The sequence below is a fragment of the Dipodomys ordii genome, unplaced genomic scaffold, assembly GCF_000151885.1.
Source record: "Dipodomys ordii isolate 6190 unplaced genomic scaffold, Dord_2.0 Scaffold99, whole genome shotgun sequence".
NCBI lineage: Eukaryota > Metazoa > Chordata > Mammalia > Rodentia > Heteromyidae > Dipodomys > Dipodomys ordii.
In genome coordinates this window covers 1926607-1948409 of record NW_012267315.1, presented here as the reverse complement: position 1 = coordinate 1948409, position 21803 = coordinate 1926607, and the positions used below count along the sequence as shown (strand labels likewise).

Sequence of the window (21803 nt, the reverse complement as noted above, 5' to 3'; positions counted from 1 at the left end):
GAAAGAAATTTGAACACATAGCAAAGTATATTTATATTTTAAAGGCAAACAACAGAAAATTCCTGAAGGAAGAGCAGGACAAATGGCTATCTGGACTAGGGGAGTAAGTTCTGGGAATGTGATTAAGACATACGTGGGGAGGAGATTACAAGTTAGTGAAAGATAAGTCACTTTCATGTGTTTTCTTAAGGCTCCTTGTTACAGGAATTAAAGAGGCTCAAGGGAGGTTTCAAAAAAGATGAAGGCCTCTATCTGGCCTTCACTTTGTGTACCAAGTTTATAACATTGTCACAAAATAGAATTTTAGGACACACTGAGGTAGAGATCAAGAAATTTGTTTGTCTAAAGTAAGATACCATATATATGTGCTTGGTTCTGCTTCTTTCCTCAGTCCCAAGGCTAACACCAATGTTTGAAATGATAAAAACAGATAAAACAGATAAAAACATGTTTGAAATGATACCCACAGAAACAGCAGAACAATGGATGAACCACAGTAACATTGATACTCACTTGACACTATGTTGGATATGAACATTACAGCTTGGTTGGGGGGGGGAGGGAGGGGTAAGTGGGAAATAAAGAGGGACGGGGGTAACAATGATTAAAAACGAATGTACTTATTGCCTTACCTATGTAACTTAACCCCCCACAGCTCATCACCTTCTCAATAAAAGGTTAAAAGAAAAAAATACCTTCAAGACTACCCTTCTCACTCCATTCCAGTGTCCAAGAGGGCAGGAAGACTGTCACTTGAGTATTACTTGTATTCAAGTGGTATAGTGGCCAAAGGTGGAAACTTTGAATTGATTAGATCTGGGAACTGGGAAATACCCTCAGCAAATATTTTCATATATACATATACTATACTTAGGCCAAAATCACCTCCTCTGTTATTGTTTCTTCTCTTCTTCTCATCCTTTCCCTTCCTTTCCCTTCCCTATTTTGAAGCAGCACATTTTTGCAAGTCTCATTTGCCTCTTCTTTCAATCTTTGACACATCATGTTCTTAGCCTCTGTAGGCTTGTGGGAGAATAGTTATGAAAAAGCACATAATGTCTTAGTATTGTTGTTCTTCTGGTTTCTCATTGCTGTGGTAACAGATTGCCACAAGCTTAGTGGCTTAAAACAATGAAAATTTATTCCCTTGTAGTTCTAGAGGTCAGAGGTCAGAAATGAGTTTTTGGGATTAAATTAAAGGATTAATAGGGTTGCAGCTTTGTGTAGGCTCTCAGATGAGGCACCGTGTTTCTCCTAGAGGCAGGAGTGTGTGGGCTGGGGCCTCATTCATCCAGTCTTTTCTATCTTTGAGAGGCTACATGTGTTCCTTTCCTTTTGTCTCCATTTTCTATTATTCCCAATGTGCCTCAGTCATCGTATCATAGAGGAGAAGGTGATATGATGAGTGAGGCTCCTCTGCCTCTCTCTCCTCAGGATCCCTGAGATTATATAATAATGCAGGATGACTTCCCTTTCTCAATACCTGTAAATTAATTGTATCTGCAATTTCTCTTTTGCTAAGTAGAAAAGGTGCATTATTTGAGGGCCTTTGTCTAAACAATCATAGTTGTGAAACATTTTCACTTTATGGACTACCTGAAATAGTCTTAAGGACCCCTAGAGGTTTCTGGATAATCCTTGAGAAACAATTTGTGGTGGAAGAAGTAGAAGTTGGCATCTGTGGGGTGCATATAGCCTGAACTTGTGCTGACAAATGGCATTGAGTTAAGTGATTGACATGGCTCTCTTTTCCCATCATCACATGTAATGCTTGAGTGAATCCTGAGCCAATGTAACTTGCTTGTGCCTGTGATTTCTGTAGTTTTGCCTCGTCCTGGTTCAGATCTGGGCCATGTTGGAGCTGAACTGGAGCTTCTTATTCAGGGAAAGACACTCAACTTTCTTAAAGATGAAGTGTTAAACAGTGACTATGGTTGCAGAGTGACTCCACACACTATCTATGTGATGATCACTAATGAGACTTTTTCCTGGACCCTCACATGTTACCTTGCATGTGACTTTCTCAATACTATACTCTTGTCCATTGCCTGATGTCTGCTTTCCTGCTGCTGCCAGCAAACATAGGGATTAAGGTCCATGTGATTTGCTGAGTTGTTTCAGGACAAAGAGAGTGAGGAAAGCAGGGCAAGACAAAGATATGGCGTCTAGATTCAGCATGAATTGATGGGAAGTTCTGAGACATAAATTGTACCACAGAGCTGGTTCTGCAGGCTGCTCTTTTAATTCTCACATCAGTCATTCATTGCTTATTGGCTGTCTGACTTTGAGGTTTATCCTAGAGCAAGAGTATATTAACATGCTCGAATTGTCATAACAGAATGTTGTATACTGGGTGGCTTAAACAACAGAAACTTATTCCTTATAGTTCTGGAGGCTGGAAGTTCAAGGGCAAGGTATTGACTCTTTTGCCTTGTTGATAGCTGCCGTCTTCCTGTCTTCACATGGCAGAGAGCAAGTTTTCTAGTGTCTTTTCTTATGAGGGCACTATCTGTGATGAAGACTCCACCCACATGACTTTATCTAAACATATTGCATCTTAAAGGCCCCATGTCCAGATACTGTCACATTAGGGGTTAGGGCTTCAACATATGATTCCCACCCCCACCCCACCCCCTCCACCCACTGTCCTGGGGCTTGAACTTAGGTTGCTGTCCCTGAGCTCTTTAGCTCAAGGTGAGCACTCTATCACTTGAGACACACAGCACCACTTCCGGTTTTCTGGTGGTTTATTGGAGACAAGAGTTTCATGTATTTTCCTGCCTGGGCTGGCTTTGAACCACAATCCTCAGATCTAAGCCTCCTGAGTAGCTAGGATTACAAGCGTGAGCCACCGGCACCTGGCTTCAACATATAAATTTTAAGGGGATGTAATTCAGGCAAGAGCATAATTGTAATTGCTAAGAGCAGCTCTCAATAGTATGAGGATATATCTCTGGAAATGGGGTGTTGAGAGTCCCTAGCTATAGCCAACAATCACTGCAGCTGGGAGTGGCTACCCGTGCGGGGAGTCTGGGAATGACACTGTGGCCTCAATTCTACCTGTAGTCCTGGTTTACATGCGAACACCTGCTGCATGCTTCTCTGCCTCCTGAATGTGTCTGGGGCTACATCTCTTCACCAGAGACAAATGGGTAGTGAAAGAATCCAGATACTGCTGAGAGTAAGGCAACACAGAGATGATTTTTACTGTTTTATTTTTGTTTGGATCACCATTACTTATCTTTCTCACACTGGTATTGTTTTTTATACTTAAAATATCAAATAAGAAGTTGTAAGTCTAGGTTTTAGTTAAAAAAATTTTTTTTTTGTTGATCCTGGAGCTTGAACTCAGGTCCTGGGAACTGTCCCTGAGCTCTTTTGTTCAGGCTAGTATTCTACCACTTTGAGCCACAGTGCCATTTCTGGTTTTCTAGTGGTTAAATGGAGATTAGAGTCTTGTGACTTTCTTGTCAAGGCTGGCTTTGAACCAGAGGTGTAAACCATCAGTGCCTGGCTTGGTTTTTATTTTAATTAATTAATTAATCAATTAATTTTGGCAGTCCAGGGGGCTTGAACTCAGGGCCTGGGCACTGTCCTTGAGCTTCTTTTGCTCAAGGCTAGGACTCTACCACTTGAACCACAGTGCCACTTCTGGCTTTTTCTGTTTATGTGGTACTGAGGAATTGAACCCATGCATGCTAGGCAAGCACAATACCCCTAAGCCATATTCCCAGCCCTTGGTTTTTTATTTTGTGTGTCTAAAATTTCAGTAACACCTGGACTTGTCTTGACTCTGTGGTATATTTTGTTTCTCTTTTCAGTCTGGTTTTAGCAATATTCTTGCTGTTGTATTACCTTTGGACACAGGCAAAAAAGGAAGTCTTTGCTTTAGAGGGCCCCCTTTGGCCATTCTTCAGTTGTTTGCTCACAGGCAGGTGTCTTGGGTGCAGTTACCTGGAGTTCCTACCTTCCCTTTGGTCTATACTATGAGTTTCAAGGTCTTGGATACCCCACCAGTGGTTCCTGCTCCCAGGGCCTGCACAGACCTTATTTACAGTCTATTCTTCCGAGGCTTGCTCAAGGATATAGTGTGGTCAGATGTTCCTAGTAGTCCTGTGATATGCTCTGTGCTAACATGCATGTGGAGTTGCTCACACTGTGTGGGGCTCAGTGGGAGCTCCCATCCTCTCCATTTTATGACAGGTCAACATTTTTATATCTTTCCCCAAGAGCTCTAAAAAGAAAAAAATTGTGATGATCAGTGGGAAATGTAACCAAAGTGTTTAAGACATTTGCCATTAAAAGGTGGGAGCAGAGAATCTAGGAGTGAGGAAGGACAGGTTTTTACATTGTAAATGCTTTATCGTTCTAGGATAGATAGATATAAAGGACAGATATGATAAACATAGTTGAAACACTGCCTGCTGAAATTCGTCATGGCAGTAGACAGCTCAGAGATTATTTCCTATATTTGTAGAACCATGTCCTTAAAAACAGCATTTTGTTCTTTTTACAGGGTTCCCCCAAGAGACTTGGCTGTGCTACTGTGCAATAAATCCAGTGCATTTTACAGCTTTGGTAAATGGAATGAAGCATTGCTTGCTGCCAAGGAGTGTCTTCAGTGGGACCCAACCTATGTGAAGGTATGAGGTGATGTCTTGTTTCCCTGTGTTCTTTATTTGCTGTCTTCTCACCCTTCTTTTAAATATTCATTAGCTGTTTTCTCCTCTTTCTTTTAAATATGGACATGCTAGGAATACTTTTTCTTCAATGCCCTGTGCACTTAAGACAGAGGACCATAGTCAGGGGAGCATTATCTCAAGAAGAGCAGAGACATACTTGTTGGAGATAGTGGAGCTTGGCTACCTAGCAAATGAAGTGCAGTGAGATTATAGAAGGGTTCATTTTGTCCTGATATAGTTACACAAATACTTACAGTATGTGTTCTGCACTGTCTATGTGTTTCATTTTAGTAAAGCTTTGTAGAAGATATGATGTTAATCCAGAAAGCATTTCTGAGAGTAGAAAACCACCCTCTTTGGAGGGACTAAGCAAGTGTCAGCATTCTTGGTGCTCAGGCAAGTCAGAGGACTGGAAGATACTATCCCCACTTAAACTGGAGAAAGGAATAGCATGAAAGTTTAAATTAAATAGCTTTAAATTAAATAGCTTTAAATTAAATAGCAATTCTGGAGCTATCTGAAGTAACAATTATGTGTCAAATTAGTTGCCTAGATGACAGTTTATAGAGAGACTATGATAAAGTGGGAAAAGCATCAGTTTTTCTGTCTCACATTTTTCCTATGAACTGGTTTCAATAGCAGCCACATTACTCTTAAGCTTTAATTTCCTCAACTGTAGAATGAATTAATACTTGCACCTTTGAGTTGCTTCAAGGGACAAGGAGATACTAAGTTATTAGTACTCAGTAACTAGAATTTTTTTATTATTTTGTATGACTGCTGTCTCCATCTCTTTTTCTTCCTTTTCCCATTCCTTTCTTCTTCCTTTTTTGAATTGTTTGGGATTGAGTGTTTTACCATGGAGCCACACCCCTAGCTCAGAAAATGGGAGTACATTTCTAAGAAATTCTTCCTAAGGACATTTTAAGATGTTTCCACCCTCTAGGTAAGATTGGGTGAGGCATAGTTAGGGTCTGCCCAGATTCCTGAGATTGTGGCTCTGGTCTAAGGCCTGAAAGGATGATACTCCCAGCTTCACTAATGGCCAAATCTACAGCAGCAGCCCCTAATAGTATAACAAGGTGGGCTACTTTCCCTTTCTTGCCCAAAGTTCTTGGATGCTTCTCTTCTCTTTCCCTTTTCCACACTTTTCTACAAAGAAAGGACTCAAGTTTTTTTTTCTGTGTATTTAGGTTCAGTGTCTGTGGCCCTGTGAGTTTAGAATGACAAAAGATAGATTTGCAGGAGAAAAGCACACCTATTTGATCTTATTTTATATGATTTGGGGACCTTCCTAGAAAAGAAGTGATCCACGAAGAAAGGAACTGGCCTAAGAACTTACATACTATATATATATATATATTTTTTTTTTTAACAGAGTTAAAAATAGGTGATAAACTGTGGTGACATGACAAGACAAAGGAAAAGAATTTTCAAGCTGCAGACTATAAAAACTGCAAAAGCCAAATGTATGAGGAAAACAAATGGAGGAAAAAGGCTGTTTTAATTTTAGCAAGTTTTGTGCAGGCTCATCTCAGTGTTTGCCTCCTGTTTCTTTATGAGAAAAAACTTCTCTAAGGGCTGGGAAGGTGGCTCAGTGGTAGAGCTCTTACCTTGCATGCCTGAGGCCCTGGGTTCAATTCCTCAGCACCACATAAGCAAAAAGAAAAAAGCCGGTAGTGGCACTGTGGCTCAAGTGGTAGAGTGCTAGCCTTGAGCTGAAGAGCTGAGGGACAGCACCCAGGCCCAGAGGTCAGGCCCCACAATCAGCCCCCCCCCCAAAAAAAACTTCTCTAAGAGAGGGGATTTATGGTAGTCCTCATTTCTTAGGAATTTCTGCTTTTAGTTAGGAAACCTCTATGAAGGCTTTATTTTGCATTTATTGAAGCAAAAATACCTTCAGCTTAATATTTCATAGTGGTATATTCTGAACACCTTCACCTTCCTTCAAAATAAAAAGATGGAACTTGGATTTGAGGAAGCAAAGAAGTGGAGATTCTATACAAGCTTGCCTAATTAGTTAAAAAAGCACACACGCCCAATACAAAATACATTTTTTCTTTCTTTTACTGATTGTTACCTTAGGTCTTTGACTTTCAAGTGAAGGTTAAAACAAATAATCAGAACTCAATGTTAGGTGGACTTTTTAAGTGTCTGCTTTTAAAGAACCCACTGTGTGAATATGTTCTGTTGACTAAAAAAGTGTTTCAGTGGACCCTGATGCTTCATTGTATAATTATGGTGGAGAAAGCAGAATCATATTACTCTTATTCTAGAGTCTTACAATTTGCGTAGAGGCAAAACTAGACTCCTTTTCCCTATTAGTCATAATTTCTTCCTTCTACAAACATTAAAAAATGGCCTATTGTGTATCTTGTTTATAATGTGGAACTCAGTAAATCAAATACATGTTTGTCATTACAACTTTTCTTATATGCCCAGTGGAAATTATGTTTATTTTACTGAAAGGAGCAGACAATAACTTCTGTGTCTACATGAAAATCTTATTTTCCTTAATGCTAGTCATAGTATTTTTTAATTTCTCTGTTCTGGCTCAGATTGTGATTAGCAGTATTAATAATAAGCTGAATACGTAGTTGAAACTAGGCCTGCTTCCTTCTTTCAGTATCATATGTTAGATATGTTAGTTATGGGTCTGCAAATGATTATGTATTTTCTTGGCAGTGTGTGGGAGAAGAAAAATATGGCACAGAAAATAATGTTCAATGTTTGTTAGAAATCTGTGTTTGCAAAGAATCAAAGCTTTTGGAGTTGGATTTCTTGTGCTGCAATCTTAATTTTCCTTTTAGTAGCAGACTGGAGGAGATGGGGCCAATACATCTTTGTTCTTTATCCTGTTGCAGGGATACTACCGAGCTGGTTATTCTTTACTGCGCTTGCATCAGCCATATGAAGCTGCTCGTATGTTTTTTGATGGTTTACGACTTCTGCAGAGCAGCCAGGACCAAGCACAAGTTCCTGATTTCCTTGTTGGGATCTTCACCACTGTGAGCAGTAAGTTGAATTGGGGAAGGTTTTTTAGTGAAATAAAGTCATATATTTATTATTAAAGGCTATACAGAGGGGCTACCATTTCACAAATTGGGTTATGAGTACATTTATTTTTTTGAACAATGTCACTCTTTCCCTTACTTTTCCCCAGATTCCCCCTCCCACTTCTGCCGACAAGCTATGTAGATCATTTTCCACATAGACTGAATAGCATGATTGAATTTGTTTACCCTTCTCTCCCTTTTTGCATCCCCTTATCTCCTCCCAAATGAGAAAAAAAACAAAGCAAAAACAAACACAACCTCCATCACCATCACCACTAATAACAATAACAAAAAAGCTATACTTCATTTCCTGGAGTTTGTTTCAATAAATAAATGTTCAGAGAAGTTACACCTTTGTGTTCCAGAGGGTTTAAAATTTTAAGTCCTTGTTATTTCATTTGAATGCCTTTTGGGGAAATAATTATAGGATATTTCTTTTTTGTACTTGATGGATATAGTCTGAGTGAGACTTAGTTTGTTCCTAGAGTTTGACTGATCTTTTGTGCTCAAGGGTAGCATGCTACCATTTGAGCACAGCTTCATTTCTGGCTTTTTGGTGGTTAATTGGAGATAAGAATCTCACAGACTGGGTCTGGGAAGGTGGCTTAGTGGTAGAGCGCTTGCCTTGCATGCCTGAGGCCCTGGGTTCAATTCCTCAGCACCACATAAGCAAAAAGAAAAAAGCCGGAAGTGGCGCTGTGGCTCAAGTGGTAGAGCGCTAGCCTTGAGCTGAAGAGCTGAGGAATGGCACCCAGGCCCAGAATTCAGGCCCCATGACCGGCCCCCCCCCCCCGCCCCGAAAAAAAAAAAAGAATCTCACAGACTTTCCTGGGGGCTGGTTCCTAACCTTTATCATCAGATCTCCTTAGTAGCAAGGATTGCAGATGTGACCCATTGGTGCCTAGCAAGACGATTTTTTGGTGTGTGTCTTTTTTGGGATTGAACCCAGGATGTTTGCTAGGCGTGATCTTTACCACTTTTCCAGCCCCAAGACTATTTTTATTATAAAGTGTTTTGGTAGATTGGGTAGCCTTTGTAAAGACAATGAAGTCCTATTACACAAATGACTTAAAGATTTTTGAGTTTTGTTTTGGACCTGGTATGTTTTCTGTGTTCTGTATAGATAGCTCTTTATTAATACTTCTTTGTTTTATATGATTTTTGCTATTTCCTGTCATCTTCATATGTATTTTTCCAATTTTTGAAAATATAATGTTGTTTGCTGTATAAAAATAAAAGTTATAGGCTCATACCTGTAATTCTAGCTACTCAGAAAGAGGCTGAGAGCTGCGGCTCATGGTTTGAAGCCAGCCCAGGCAAGAAAATATGTGACTTTGAGCTCCAATTAAGCATCAGAAAAGCTGGAAATGGAACTGTGGCTCAAGTGGGAGAGCTCTAGACTTGAGCACAAAATCTCAGAGACAGTGCTCAGGCCCTGAGTTCAAGCCCTAGCGCGTGTACACACACACACACACACACACACACACACACACACACTAATAATAATAATAATCTGGAAGGGTCAACAGAGTTCTGTGACTCGACTCTGAGTGCTTGTTTTCACAGTTGTGATGCTTCTTGCCCAGTAAGTATTTTTCAGGCTGGTGCACTTGGTCTAAGAGGACTCAGAGGCAACCTTTTTCATCTCTACATTAGATTATTACTTATGACTGATCTGTGAGATGACTGTCTCAGAGTCCTAGATTAGGCAAAACAGAAACTTACATATAAACCCTTTGCCAGTAATGATACAGTCTAAAGTCCTGCCATTATCCAAGATATTGTTTTTTTTAATACTGTTTGATCAAATTTAAACTGCACTGATTTAAGTGTTTAATTTATGCTCAGCCAATAAAGACAGCATTACTTGTAAGATAATACACCTATTTCAAAGATATTAGAATATAAAAAATGACAGCAGAATCACTGAAAAGTGTTTTTTGACTTTAAGAAGTAGAACAACAAGTGATTAACTGTTGCAGACTCAATTATTCCCATTGTTATTGTGTATTCTCTGGTAGGAGTCTTACAGATTTTGACAGGCCTGGATAAGGGATTAGCAAATTATCAGGCATCAGTGGTAGGTGCAGCCTTGGATCCCAGACAGGAAATGAAAGGTCTTTAGATAACTGCTGATGAACCACAGCTTCCTAGTTCACCTTTTGCTCACAGTGGCCAAAGGTGGCTTCCCCCTCCCCCACCAATCTAATGACTTGGCCCATTCCTTGAATTTCCTACCTTTCCTGTATCTTTTTTTTTTTTTTGTCACATTGGGGCTTGAACTCAAGACCTTGTACTCCCACTGAGCTATTTTGCTTATAGTTATCACTTGAGCCACACCTTTAGTTCTGGCTTTTTGCCAGTTACTTGGAGTTAAAAGTCTGATGGATTTGTCTGCTTAGGCTGCCTTCAAGTTTTTGGGGTTGGTTGTAGGGCTTGAAATATGTGCGTGGGCCATGTTCTGAGCTCTTCAGCTCAAGGTGAGCACTCTACCACTTGAGCCACAGTGCCACTTCTGGTTTTCTGGTGGTTACTTGGAGATAAGAGTCTCACAGACTTTCCTGCCCAGGATGGCTTTGAACTGTGAGCCTTAGATCTCAGTCTCCTGAGTAGCTAGGTGTGAGCTACTATCACCTGGCTCAAAATTTTTTAATTTAAATTTTATTGTAAAGATGATGTACAGAGGGGTTATAGTTACATAAGTCAGGTAATGAGTACATTTCTTTTTGAACAGTGTTAGCCCCTCCTTCATTTTCTCCCACTGTTCCTCCTCCCAACCTCCCTCCCCTCAAGTTGTAAAGTTCATTTCCAACATAGTGTATAGTGATTATCCCTGTGGAATTGGTTTACCCTCTGTCCCACCATTTTTTGTGATTCCCTTTCCCTTGCCCAAATCAGATAAACTTATATACAAGACAAAGAGTACAGAAATAAAAGACAGTGACATCAGAGAATAAATCAAAGGGAAAAAAGAAAAAAAACAACTGCAAACTATACAATAAAAAAACCTCTTGTTTCCATTTCTTGGAGTTCATTTCGATAAGCATCATTTTATATGGTCATGTGCACATAGCTATTAAGCCATTGTGATCCTCTCCTAAGAATATCCTAGACTTATTCTACTTACTAGAAATGAGGGAAACTATGTTTCTTTGGGTCTGGCTTATTTCGCTTAGTATAATTTTTTCCAAGTCTTTCCATTTCCTTATGAATGAGGCAATGTCATTCTTTCTGATAGAAGTATAGAATTCCATTGTATATACATATCATATTTTCTTGATCCATTCATCCACTGGGGGGTGCTACTACACTGTTGGTGGAAATGTAAACTTGTCCAACCACTCTAGAAAGCAGTATGGAGATTCCTCAAAAGACTTAAAAATAGAGCTTCCCTATCACTCAGCAGTCCTACTCCTGGGCATTTACCCAAATGTCCACAATCAACCTGCACTAAAACCACCAGCACAACCATGTTCATTGCAGCATAATTTACCATTGCTAGGATATGGCTTCAAAGTTTTATCATCAGATTGCAGATTCCTAAGTTGCTAGCTTTATAGGTGTGAATCAGCAGTGTCTGGCTTTTATGAATATCTTGTAACAGTCAGTGTCCTGTAAGAAGCCAGGAATAACATGGGAATTCACACAACTGCTTCTTGGTAAGTATACCCTAAGATAACCTGGGTATACTCACGCTAAGAAAGTGCAATTTTGAGGCATTGGTTATTTTTCTACCAAGGTACTATGTTTTGCAGGGTGGATGTATGTCTATAGTTCAATTTCATATTTTTAATAGAATATATGTTTTCATATTCACTTATGTTTTGAAATTAATAAATGTAAGGTACCTTGTATTCTGCCCCTTAACCTGTCTTCTTGGACATTCTCATCTAAGTTTGAAAGATGTAGTTTGGAAGATCATGAGTTGCAGTGTGTTGATGAGGTACTAGGTTAGAAAAATACGTGTTAACTAAAAGAATTGATAGATCTGGGTTCCAGTCTTGATTTTTTATCAGTTAGCTACACGAGAGTTCAGCATAGTGGCTGATTTTCTAGCACTTGGGAAGCTGGGACAGATCATGATTTTGAGGACAGCCTGGGGTACATAGTAAAACTCTGTCTAAAACATCCATATCCTATATCCAAAACCCCTACCACCAATAAGTAAAATCTTTCAGTTAATTACCTAATAATATGCCATGAAACTTGCATTTATTTAACATAACTTCTGTCAGATAACAATAGTATTTATTATAGCAAGTAAGAATTTTTTTCTTAAACCTCATTTAAATTTTGCATTCCTTACTGTGTCAATGGAAATAATAGGCACTGTCTTAGTGGTTTGTTTGAAAGATTAAATATAAGCTCAAAATACTGGGTTCTACAACCAGACAAGCCAAGTGAATGTTAGCTCACTTTATACTGCCTGATTCTTTGAGATTGATTATATGGATAAACTTAGAAGATTGCTACCTCAGTTAATTATAAAGGAATAGGTATTTTGAAAATGCTTGTTTTTCCTGGTACTGGTGCTTGAACCCAGCGCCTCATGCTCTGGCCTGGCTTTTATTGCTCACAACTAGTGCTTTACCTATGCCTTCACTTATGGTATTTTGTTGGTTAATTGGATATAAAATGTCTCTCAGATTTGTCAGCCTCAAGTTGCTGTGATTATAGGTTTGAGCCACTGATGCTTGGCAATGCCTTTCTTTTTAATATATTTATTTTACTATTTGTCTATATGGTTCTCCAGTTTGTTTGGGGGACCTCCTGTTTCCCACTGCCTTCATTGGTGGACTTTCTGCTCACTGTTCCAGACTTTTCCACACTAAAATTTCTAAATTATAGAACTTTCTTTCAGGTGACTCCATTGTTTTGCAGAATTTCTTACCCTGCTTTGATCATATTTTCACTACTGAATTTTCAACAGAGGTGTGGCAATCTGCCATAGAAAAGTTGGCAAAGAAAGGATTATGGCATGTGAGTAAAAAGAGATGCTCTGTTTTGGAAAGTTCACTCTTGATTAAATGATTTTTTTCTGTTGTCACTGAGGGATTTTTACTATTTATCTTGTACTTACTTATCTTGATGCAGAATAACCTTTTAATTCAGATATCATTTAAGGTGTTGCTATGTTGCTGTGTTGTCACTAAAGCAGTAAACAGTTCATATGCTTAGTGGTATTTTGAGATGAGGAAAATAAACAATTTCATGCTCATCTTCATCAGCCTTTTTGTTTTGTATTAGTTAATGTAGGCCTGGGAAACCTATCTGTTCTGCACAGAAAGGCTTCTGTATAGTTCGAAGAGATTTCTATGAAGTCAAGCTAAATATAGTTTTAGTTAAATGAGATATAGCTATAGTCTACCTACTAATTTGGGTGAATTTACTTCCCCTTTAAGCCTTTTTCATTTGTAAGTTGCAGTGTACATATTTGTTCTCTTAGGTTTTGTTGAGAATTTAGAAGTAATGGACTAATGTATCTATATAATGTCTTATAATGTGCTAGGCACTAAGCTAAAGAGTTTTATAATACCTGACATATGCTAAGTGTCCAGTGAGTACTGGAGTTTTTGTTATTGTTGAGTTATAAATTCTTAAGAGAATGGACTAGCTGAGACTGGGAGTTTAGTTAGAAAGGGCTTGACAGACTTTTTAGATTTGAGCAGTCTAGAAAAGTAACCAAAGGCAAGGGCAACCTGTTTAAGTACTCTAGGCCAGGTGAGTTGAATGACTTTAGAATAGAGAATTCTGTCATTTTTGTCAAAGTCATGAATTCCATTGGAAGTGTAAATTAATGTATGGGGCTCCATTTACATTTATAGACAACTATATATTATAGTTTCAGGTGGTTTATGGGAAACCCCCAAACAATTAATTATGGAATTCCTGATGTTTACTCCCACATTAAGAGATCTTGGGAGGTCAGGTAGTTAGGATAAGGAAAGGAGACTATACTCTTAGGGAATGGGTTGTCAGAAATCTTGGCCCTGTTAAAAGACATTTGGGATCTTCTCTTTTTTTTAATAAGGTATCTAGACGAAGGGATCTATAAGAATGTTTGCATTTTTAATATATATTTTTTATTGTAAAGATACTGTACAAAGGGGTTACAGTTACATGAGTAAGGTAATGAATATATTTTCTATCGAGCATTGTTATCCCCTCCTTTGTTTTTCCCCTACCATCCCTTTCCTCCTCACTTCTCCAACTTCTCCCCTGCCCCCCCAAGCTGTAAAGTTTGTTTTCAACATAGTGTATGCAATTTTTAGGACTAAACTTTTAAAATATTTGCTTATTGTTCATTTAAAAATATTTTTGCTGTCTTATAAGTAGTTGTACAAAGGAGTTTCCATTCAGCAAAGCAGTTTATGAATACAGTGTGTCTTGATCAGTGTCAACCCTTTCAACATTCTCACTAAACCCTCCCAACCATACCCCTTCCCTTACTTTTCTCAAATTTGTGGGATACTTATTGATTTTTTTTTTGCTATTTAACAAAGCAGTTTATGTATACAATGCATCTTGATTTGTGTCACCTCTTCTACATTTTCACCTCCCCCTTCCCTCTATCCTTTCCCGAATTTTTCTTAATTTTGTGGTACATACAATGAATTCTTGATTGTATTCAACCCGCTTTTTTACTTTCATTTGTCTGCCCATCTTCCCTTGGTCCTACCCTCCTGATTTGCACCTTTATTTAAAAAATAGTTCTGAAATTCTGTGATTCCCACTGGTAGGGCAGGTTTAATATGTTAGAGGCTTTAGTCCTCCTTAGTAGAAATGTAGTTCAATTTATGAGCCAGACCTCCTAGTAGATTATCACCTTATACAGTCAAAGGAAGGCCAGAAAATCCAGCACAACTGGCAAGTCTAACATCCTGGCCTAAGTGGGACCCCAATAATTCTTTAATATTGGAGAACAAGGCATCTTGTAAAAGCCTGGCCCAAACAATCGGTATTGCTTGAATCCTGAATGTGTCTTCTGTGGTTGACTATAGGGAATAAGTCTGTTTAGAATGCACATTTAAAGGTAGATACAAAGCTAAGAAATCAAGTAGCAAGATGTGGCCATAGTCTCAGTTCCTGTGGTCCTTAGTCTGCTGGCAAGGGCATGCACAAGGTAGGCTGAAGCTGAGACTAAACCTTTAGTTGTCATACATGAGCCTGGATTCTTAGATTTGTTAGCATACATGGATGGTCACATTAGGAGCCTCTTGGGATGTGCTGTGTGACTTAGGAAAAGTTTCTTAATCTCTCTGAGATTCAGTTTCTTCAGGGACTTTATATAGGGGTTGGTGGTTAAAAATACTGACTGTGGTAGGAAGCATATTGGGTGGGAGTATTGATTCATAGCATATAGCAGTTTCTGTAGAGTAAGTATTCTCATCAGGACCATTTTCAGCCACTAATATGACATGCAGGACTTGAAGTTGGGAAGAGATAGATATAGTTATCTTGCTAGTGAATAGGAGCTGGCTGTAACATACTACCTGATAAGGTCTAATGGATCCAAACTACTTGACCTTGTGGAATCTAGATATGCTAAAGAATGGATTGGGAAGAGATATTTCAGCAAGATTCGAGTCTTCTGTTATCTATGCTTTAAGAAGTTTGCAGGAAATTACTTTTTTAAAACCCTTATTGCCACTAATCTCTGTAATGGTGCTCAACCTCAGCTAGCCTTGAGGACATTTGGAATGCATTTAGCCCCCAGTAAGACAAATAAAGTGACCAGACAGAGACACTTGATTTTCATAGATCAGGCTAACAAACTTGGTGAGTAGTTTTAAAAAGAGAGAGCTAGAAGATATTTTGTTTTTACTGATTTTGTTTAAAGCTTAAAATACTTTTTTTGCTCTAGTAAATTATACAGAGAATATTAATGTTCCAACCTTCTTTTTAAAAATTCTTTCCTATCAGTCATTTTTACTATTGTCCACAAAGAAAGACCAACTGCCAAGAAATATCCATGTCCCTGAGTTATCACTGAAAAGACTCTTTGAGGTAAGAAGTCCTTTTGAAACATGTGGCTTCAAATCAGACCACTTACCTGTGTTTAGGGCTTTCCTTTGAACTGATATATTTATTACATTACAATGTATTATGGTATAATATTATATTATATTGCATGTATATATGATATATGTACACATATATGTATATACATATGTACATATGTATTTGCCAGTACCAGGCTTTGAACTCAAGGCATTACACTTACTTGGCTTGCTGGCTTAGCTGGAACTCTGCTTGAGCTATACCTCTAGCCCAGCTTATGCTGGTCATTTTGGAGATGGATCTGGCCTATAGCCACCTGAGAAGTTAGGATTAAAGGTAGGGGCCACTGGCACCAGCAATTTTTAAAACTTTTTTTTTTATTCTTTTTGGTACTGAATATTGAACCCAAGGCTTTATGCATATTCATTTACCACTTGAGCCATAACCCCAGCCCGTTTGTTTGTTTGTTTGAATTAGAGCCTTATTAGCCTGGTCTGGCCTTGAACTCACTATCCTCCTATCTCTGCCTCTTAAGTAGCTAGGATTACAGGTGTACATCACCACATATGGCAAAATACATCATTTATAGAATCTTGGGCTTAAGATATAGAGAATAGGTTTGACTGATTCCAAATTATGTAGATGAAAGACTTAAGTTTTATATTGATGTAGCAGTTGATTTTTTCCAGAAATATGTCTTCATTGGGATTTATGAAAAAATGGAACAGGTGCCCAGATTGGTCCAGTGGCTGATCTCCATTGGTGCAAGTGTCGAGACCATAGGACCCTGCCCTCTCCATGCCCTCATGAGGCTCTGCATTCGAGCAGGTGAATGTTGTCCTGTCAAACGCCCACCCCTGTGTCATTTTCCAGCTCAGATGGAGCCCCAGGACCCTGCTGAGCTCAAGTGAATGCAAAATTTAGCTGCTTAAATATAGACTATTCAAATTGTGTTTTCAAATGGATGAAAGAAACAGGGAAAAATCACTTTTATTTCTTCTTTCCCCCCGACTTTTTTTTTTTTTGCCAATCCTGGGGCTTGAACTCAGGGTCTGGGCACTATCCTTGAGCTTCTTTTGCTCAAGGCTAGCGCTCTACCACTTGAGCCACAGCACCACTTCTGGCTTTTTTCTGTGTATGTGATAGTGAGGAATTGAACTCAGGGCTTCACACATGCAAGGCAAGCACTCTACCACTGAGCCACATTCCGAGCCCACATCACTTTTATTTCTTAAGGGACTTAGTGTCCACACAAGAGGTCAAACTGAAAGGCTTTTGTTTTCTTAAACACAGACTCTTTTGTATTTAAGGTAGGAACAGCTGGGTGCTGGAGGCTCACACCTATTATCCTAGCTTCTCAGAAGGCTGAGATCTGAGGATCCTGGATCAAAGCCAGCCCAAGCAGGAGAGTCTGTGAGACTTTTATCTCCAATTAACCACCAAAAAGCTGGAAGTGGAGCTGTGGCTCAAGTGGTAGAGTGTTCATCTTGATCTGAAGAGCTCAGGGACAGCTCCCAGGCCTAGTTTAAGCCCCATGATGGACAAAAAAAAGAGTGAGCATTCAGAGTGGAGTCCTTGGACTCAAGGGGAGTATTTGGGAATGAGAGCTGTTGTTGATAGTACCTCCAAGAGAGCTGTGTTCTCTTTCTGCTAGCAAAAACAGAGTGTGTGCTTTCCTATTCTCCAGATTTATTTTCTTTCTAGCCCAGAAGATGCTGTAATATTGGACTGTAGTTGGGAATTTCTAAGGGAAGCATGGGGTATTACTGATAGAATTTTTTTGTGGCTCTTTTGAAGGACAACTATTTTCATGAAATCATTCTTTTTTAAAAAGTTTTACAATATAGTTATAAGGTTTAATTTTTAAAAACATTTTTATTCTTTCATTTCACTTACACACACACACACACACACACAGAAGTTTGTGTTTCCTTGCCAAGCATAGGGAGCATCACTGGTGAAATCCAGTCATACCATTTTAGCGCCAAAGGGGCCAAGGGAGCTTGTCTACTTGGCCTTTTAGTCTGTGCCATCTTCCAAGAATGGGTGTGGGTGACCATCACTTTAGGGTTTAGACACTAATCTTCGTTTTAGCCATACTTTCCCTGCCATTTCTATTTCATATATTGGGGAATCCATAAGAGATTTTATTCTTACACAAGGATGGGTGGACAAAACATTTAGAAGATAGTCTGATTGAAAGCGGTTTAATCCAACTGTCCCATTTTCAAATTAGGAAACTGCAACACAGAGAAGTGTTCCTTTGGTCATAAATGTCATGACCTCTTGTGTCTGCTCTTTAAGTTAGCCCCTGCAGTTACTGGCTGTCTTGATAAGACCAAGTCTTCAAATTTATCCCTAATTGGCTTCTCAAAGGATAACTCTGACATGGTGTGTAGCTTTCCTAGATTTCAGGAGCTATAAGGAAGATGTCTGAGAAAAGAATTTAAAATATATGTCCTGCTGATAGTAATGTAGTAATGAATCATGCTGGCTTGATGACTGAAGTGGAGGCTGCTGATGTCCCTCTTAGACAAGTGCTCTGTCCCTGCCTGTTGTCAACATTGGCTGCTAACAATGATTATCTGCCCTTTAGGCAGAGAATTATACCTTGCCAATAAACATCACTTTGAAGGGAGCTGCTTCTTCAACTTTGTTTTCTTCCTTGATAATTCAGTAACTTTGGACTGACTGCCTAGGGAATGCAAAAGGCTGGCCCCATGCCCCAGAGTGTGTCAGTGTGGTGGTTCAGATCATGACCCAGAGCTGTTCAGGGGCATCAGGCTGGAGTTGAGTGCAGCTGTGACTACTTCCTTGCTTAGTTCCTTCATCTACCCTGTTCTGTTTCTCATTCTTTCGAGTCTAAATCACATGTATGAGAATCCTTGTTTTAGGACTGCAGCCCCCTGACCTAAGGAATATTTTTTTCATCATTCTGGTTTACAAATGTCTGTCTCCTCTCCCCCCATACTTGTTTGTGGTGAGTGGGAATATGTGTTGAATTCCTCATTTGGTTATGTTAGCATGGTGCATATTGATTTTTTTGCTGACTTTGTGTATGCAGAAAATCATATTTATAACTTACTTTATTTCACTTCAGGTGAAAACCAACTTTTTAGATGGCTAATGAACAGCAGGCCTGAGTGGAAAGGCCGCATCAACCAAAAGGATGAGGCTGGTTGCACTGTTTTGCATGTTGCTGCTGCCCACTCCCCAGGATATTCCATCAAGCGTAAGTAATAACATGGTATCAGAGGGTGTGTTGTGTGCCAGGTGATCAGGCATTAACACCACTGCCTTCTGAATTTTACTTATCCCATCCTTCATCAGGCTCAAGGCCTAAACTTTCCCTTGTACTCTTTTGGCTTTAAATGGCTTTTTGTGAGGGTGAAGGATTCAATGACATGGGTATATTCAATGGCATAGCTGCATATTTTCACTTCCTCAGTTGTAAAGTTCTTTTATTAGCAGCTTAAGATAAATTGTGAGCCAGACAATTAACATGCTTTGGCCCTTCATGGCATTTAAAACTTAACATGGGAATTACACACTACCATACTCCTAGGGGCCAATCAAGCCAATGGAAGGGATTGGCACAGGTGAGGAAAAGTTACTGTGACAGGTACAGCCTTGTTAAACTGAAAGTCAGGAAGACTCTTTGCTCCCAAGGAGTTCTTTGATGGCATGAATTTTCCCTTACACTTTCAGATCTGTTTTTGTGTGTTTTCTGTTTTGAATGGAGAAAAAACTTTTCTTTTTCCATAATGGTAATGGAGTTGGTGGGAAAGAGGTGATAGAATGGCGAGCTTATACCTGGTACTGCTACAGCCTGGAGCTATCTTGCATCAAATTATGTGTAAGATCTTCTGATGGAAAAACATTTTGAAATCTGAATTAAAAAACTGAAATGTTGGGATTTTCAAATCTTGGATCAGAATAAAATGTTCCTGTGGATTAGACATGGCCTATAGCCTGCCTCCATTTGGGGCAACCTAGGAAATTGCAACTTTTCTATTTCAGTAGGTCTCAAGAAGAGCCAATAAGTCTTGTTTCTTTTCTTTTTTTTTTTTATTGTCAAGGTGATGTACAGAAAGGTTATAGTTACATAAGTAAGGCAATAAGTATACTTCTTGTCAAACTTGTTACCCCTTCTTTCATTTTTCTCCTACTTTCCCTTCCTCCTAGTCCCCCTTCCAAGTTGTATTAATCATTTCTGACATATTGTCTTGTGAATATCACGGTTGCATTGGTTCCCCTCTTGTCCTTTGTCTCTCTTTTTTTTTTTTTTCAGGTAAGGGGTAAGTTTATTCAATAGACCTGCTGGGACCAGGCAAGGTTGGCACTCCACGTGGCTGGGAAAGAGAGAGGAAAGAGCTAGAAAAGAGCAGAGAGAGCAGAGAGAGCTAGAAAAGAGCAGCAAGAGAGAGCCTCTGGGCCTGGGCTAGGCCTTATCTAGGGTATGGGGGGAGAAGGGTGTGGCCACATCAAATTCAGATGTGACCTCAGCGGAAGAGAAGAGCTTGAGAAGAGCTAGACAAGAGCAGAGAGAGAGGTAGCCGAGTAAGAACAGCAGCACTCACGTGGTATTCAGGTAAGGGGTAGGTTTATTCAGTAGACCTGCTGGGACCAGGCAAGGTTGGCACTCCACGTGACTGGGAAAGGCCTGGGAATGAGAGCTGGGAAAGAGAGGAAAGAGAGAGGAAAGAGCTAGAGAGAAAGCAGAGAGAGCTAGAAAGAGCAGCAAGAGAGATAGAAAAGAGCAGTGAGTGAGATAGAGAGCTAGAAAAGAGCAGCAAGAGAGCAGAAAGATCAGAGAGAGAGCAGAGAGAGCTAGAAAAGAACAGAGAAAGAAGAGAGAGCTAGAAAAGAACACAGAGAGAGTGTCCTTTGTCTCTTTAATGTCATTCCTCACTGGCACTGGGTTTGAATTTAGGGTCTAACATTATTGCTTGGCTTTCTCTCTCAGGGCTGCTGCTCTACCACTTGAGGCATGTCTCTAGTTTCAGATTTTTTCTGGTTAGTTGAGACTCATAGATTTATTTATATGGCTTCAAACCACAATCCTCAGCTCTCAGCCTTCCTCCTGAGTAGCCAAGATCATGGGCATGAGCCATTAGTACTTGCTTCTAGTATAGGAATCTCTCTAGCATTTCTCTTTTACTCCCCTTCCCTTCCCTCCCTTCCCCTCCCCTTCTTTTCTCTCCCTTCCCCTCCCCTTCCTTTTTCCTCCCCTCTTCTTCTCCTCCCCTCTCCTCTTCTTCCCCTTCCTTCCTCTCCCTTCCCCTCTTCTTCCCTTCCCCTTCCTCTCTGCTCCTCTCCCCTCTTCCCCCTCCCTTTTCTTCCCTCCCTTCCCCTCTTCTTCCCCTCTCTTCCCCTTCCCTCTCTCCTCTCCCCTCTTCTTCACCTCCCTCCCTTCCTTCCTCCCTCCCTCCCTCCCTTCCTTCCTCCCTCCCTCCCTCCCTTCCTTCCTTCTCTCTTTTCTTTCTCTCCTTTTCTCTTCCCTTCCTCTTCCCTTTCCCTTCCTCTTCCCTTCCCCTTCCCCTGTCCCTACCCCTTTCCTTTCCCATCTCCTGCCCCTTACCCTTTCTCTCTTCTCTTTTTCTTTCCTTATTTCCTCTTTTCTTCTTGTTTTATTGCTGGGATTTGAGTGTGGGGCCTTGCCCTTGCAAAGCAGGTGCTCTTCAGACATATCTCCCAGTCCTTTATGATCTCTCCTTATTTTTCAAATAGGGTTTTACTTTTTGCCCTGACCAGCCTGGACCATGACCACTCTATTTATACTTTCCAAATAGCTAGGATGATTGGTCAACGCCTTTGGTTGAGATGGGGGGAGGGCTGTCTAGTGAATTTTTTTGTACCAACTGTCTATCCTACAGATTTCTGCCTACTGAGTAACTAAGATTACAGGCATAGCCATCATACTCTACTCTCTACTTTTAAACATTTCTGTAGGACCCATCTGATGGTGATAAATCTCAGTTATTGCTTATCTTAGAAAATATTTCTTCTTCATTTATGATAGATAACTTTTCTTTTTTTTTTTTTTTTTAAAGATTTCTTTTTT

General features: G+C 39.7%; 1 protein-coding gene across 1 annotated transcript in view; it reads left to right on the top strand.

Moving 5' to 3' along the window:
- The first annotated feature begins 3148 nt into the window (after window positions 1–3148).
- Trank1 (tetratricopeptide repeat and ankyrin repeat containing 1) overlaps window positions 3149–21803 on the top strand; it is an 83334-nt gene continuing 64679 nt past the window's right edge. The window contains exons 1-8 of the mRNA XM_013027032.1: window positions 3149–3181; window positions 3822–3931; window positions 4517–4643; window positions 7547–7697; window positions 12600–12718; window positions 15662–15745; window positions 16429–16567; window positions 18840–18971. Coding sequence (XP_012882486.1) covers window positions 3149–3181; window positions 3822–3931; window positions 4517–4643; window positions 7547–7697; window positions 12600–12718; window positions 15662–15745; window positions 16429–16567; window positions 18840–18971 — 895 coding nt within the window. The remainder of the gene's footprint in view (window positions 3182–3821; window positions 3932–4516; window positions 4644–7546; window positions 7698–12599; window positions 12719–15661; window positions 15746–16428; window positions 16568–18839; window positions 18972–21803) is intronic.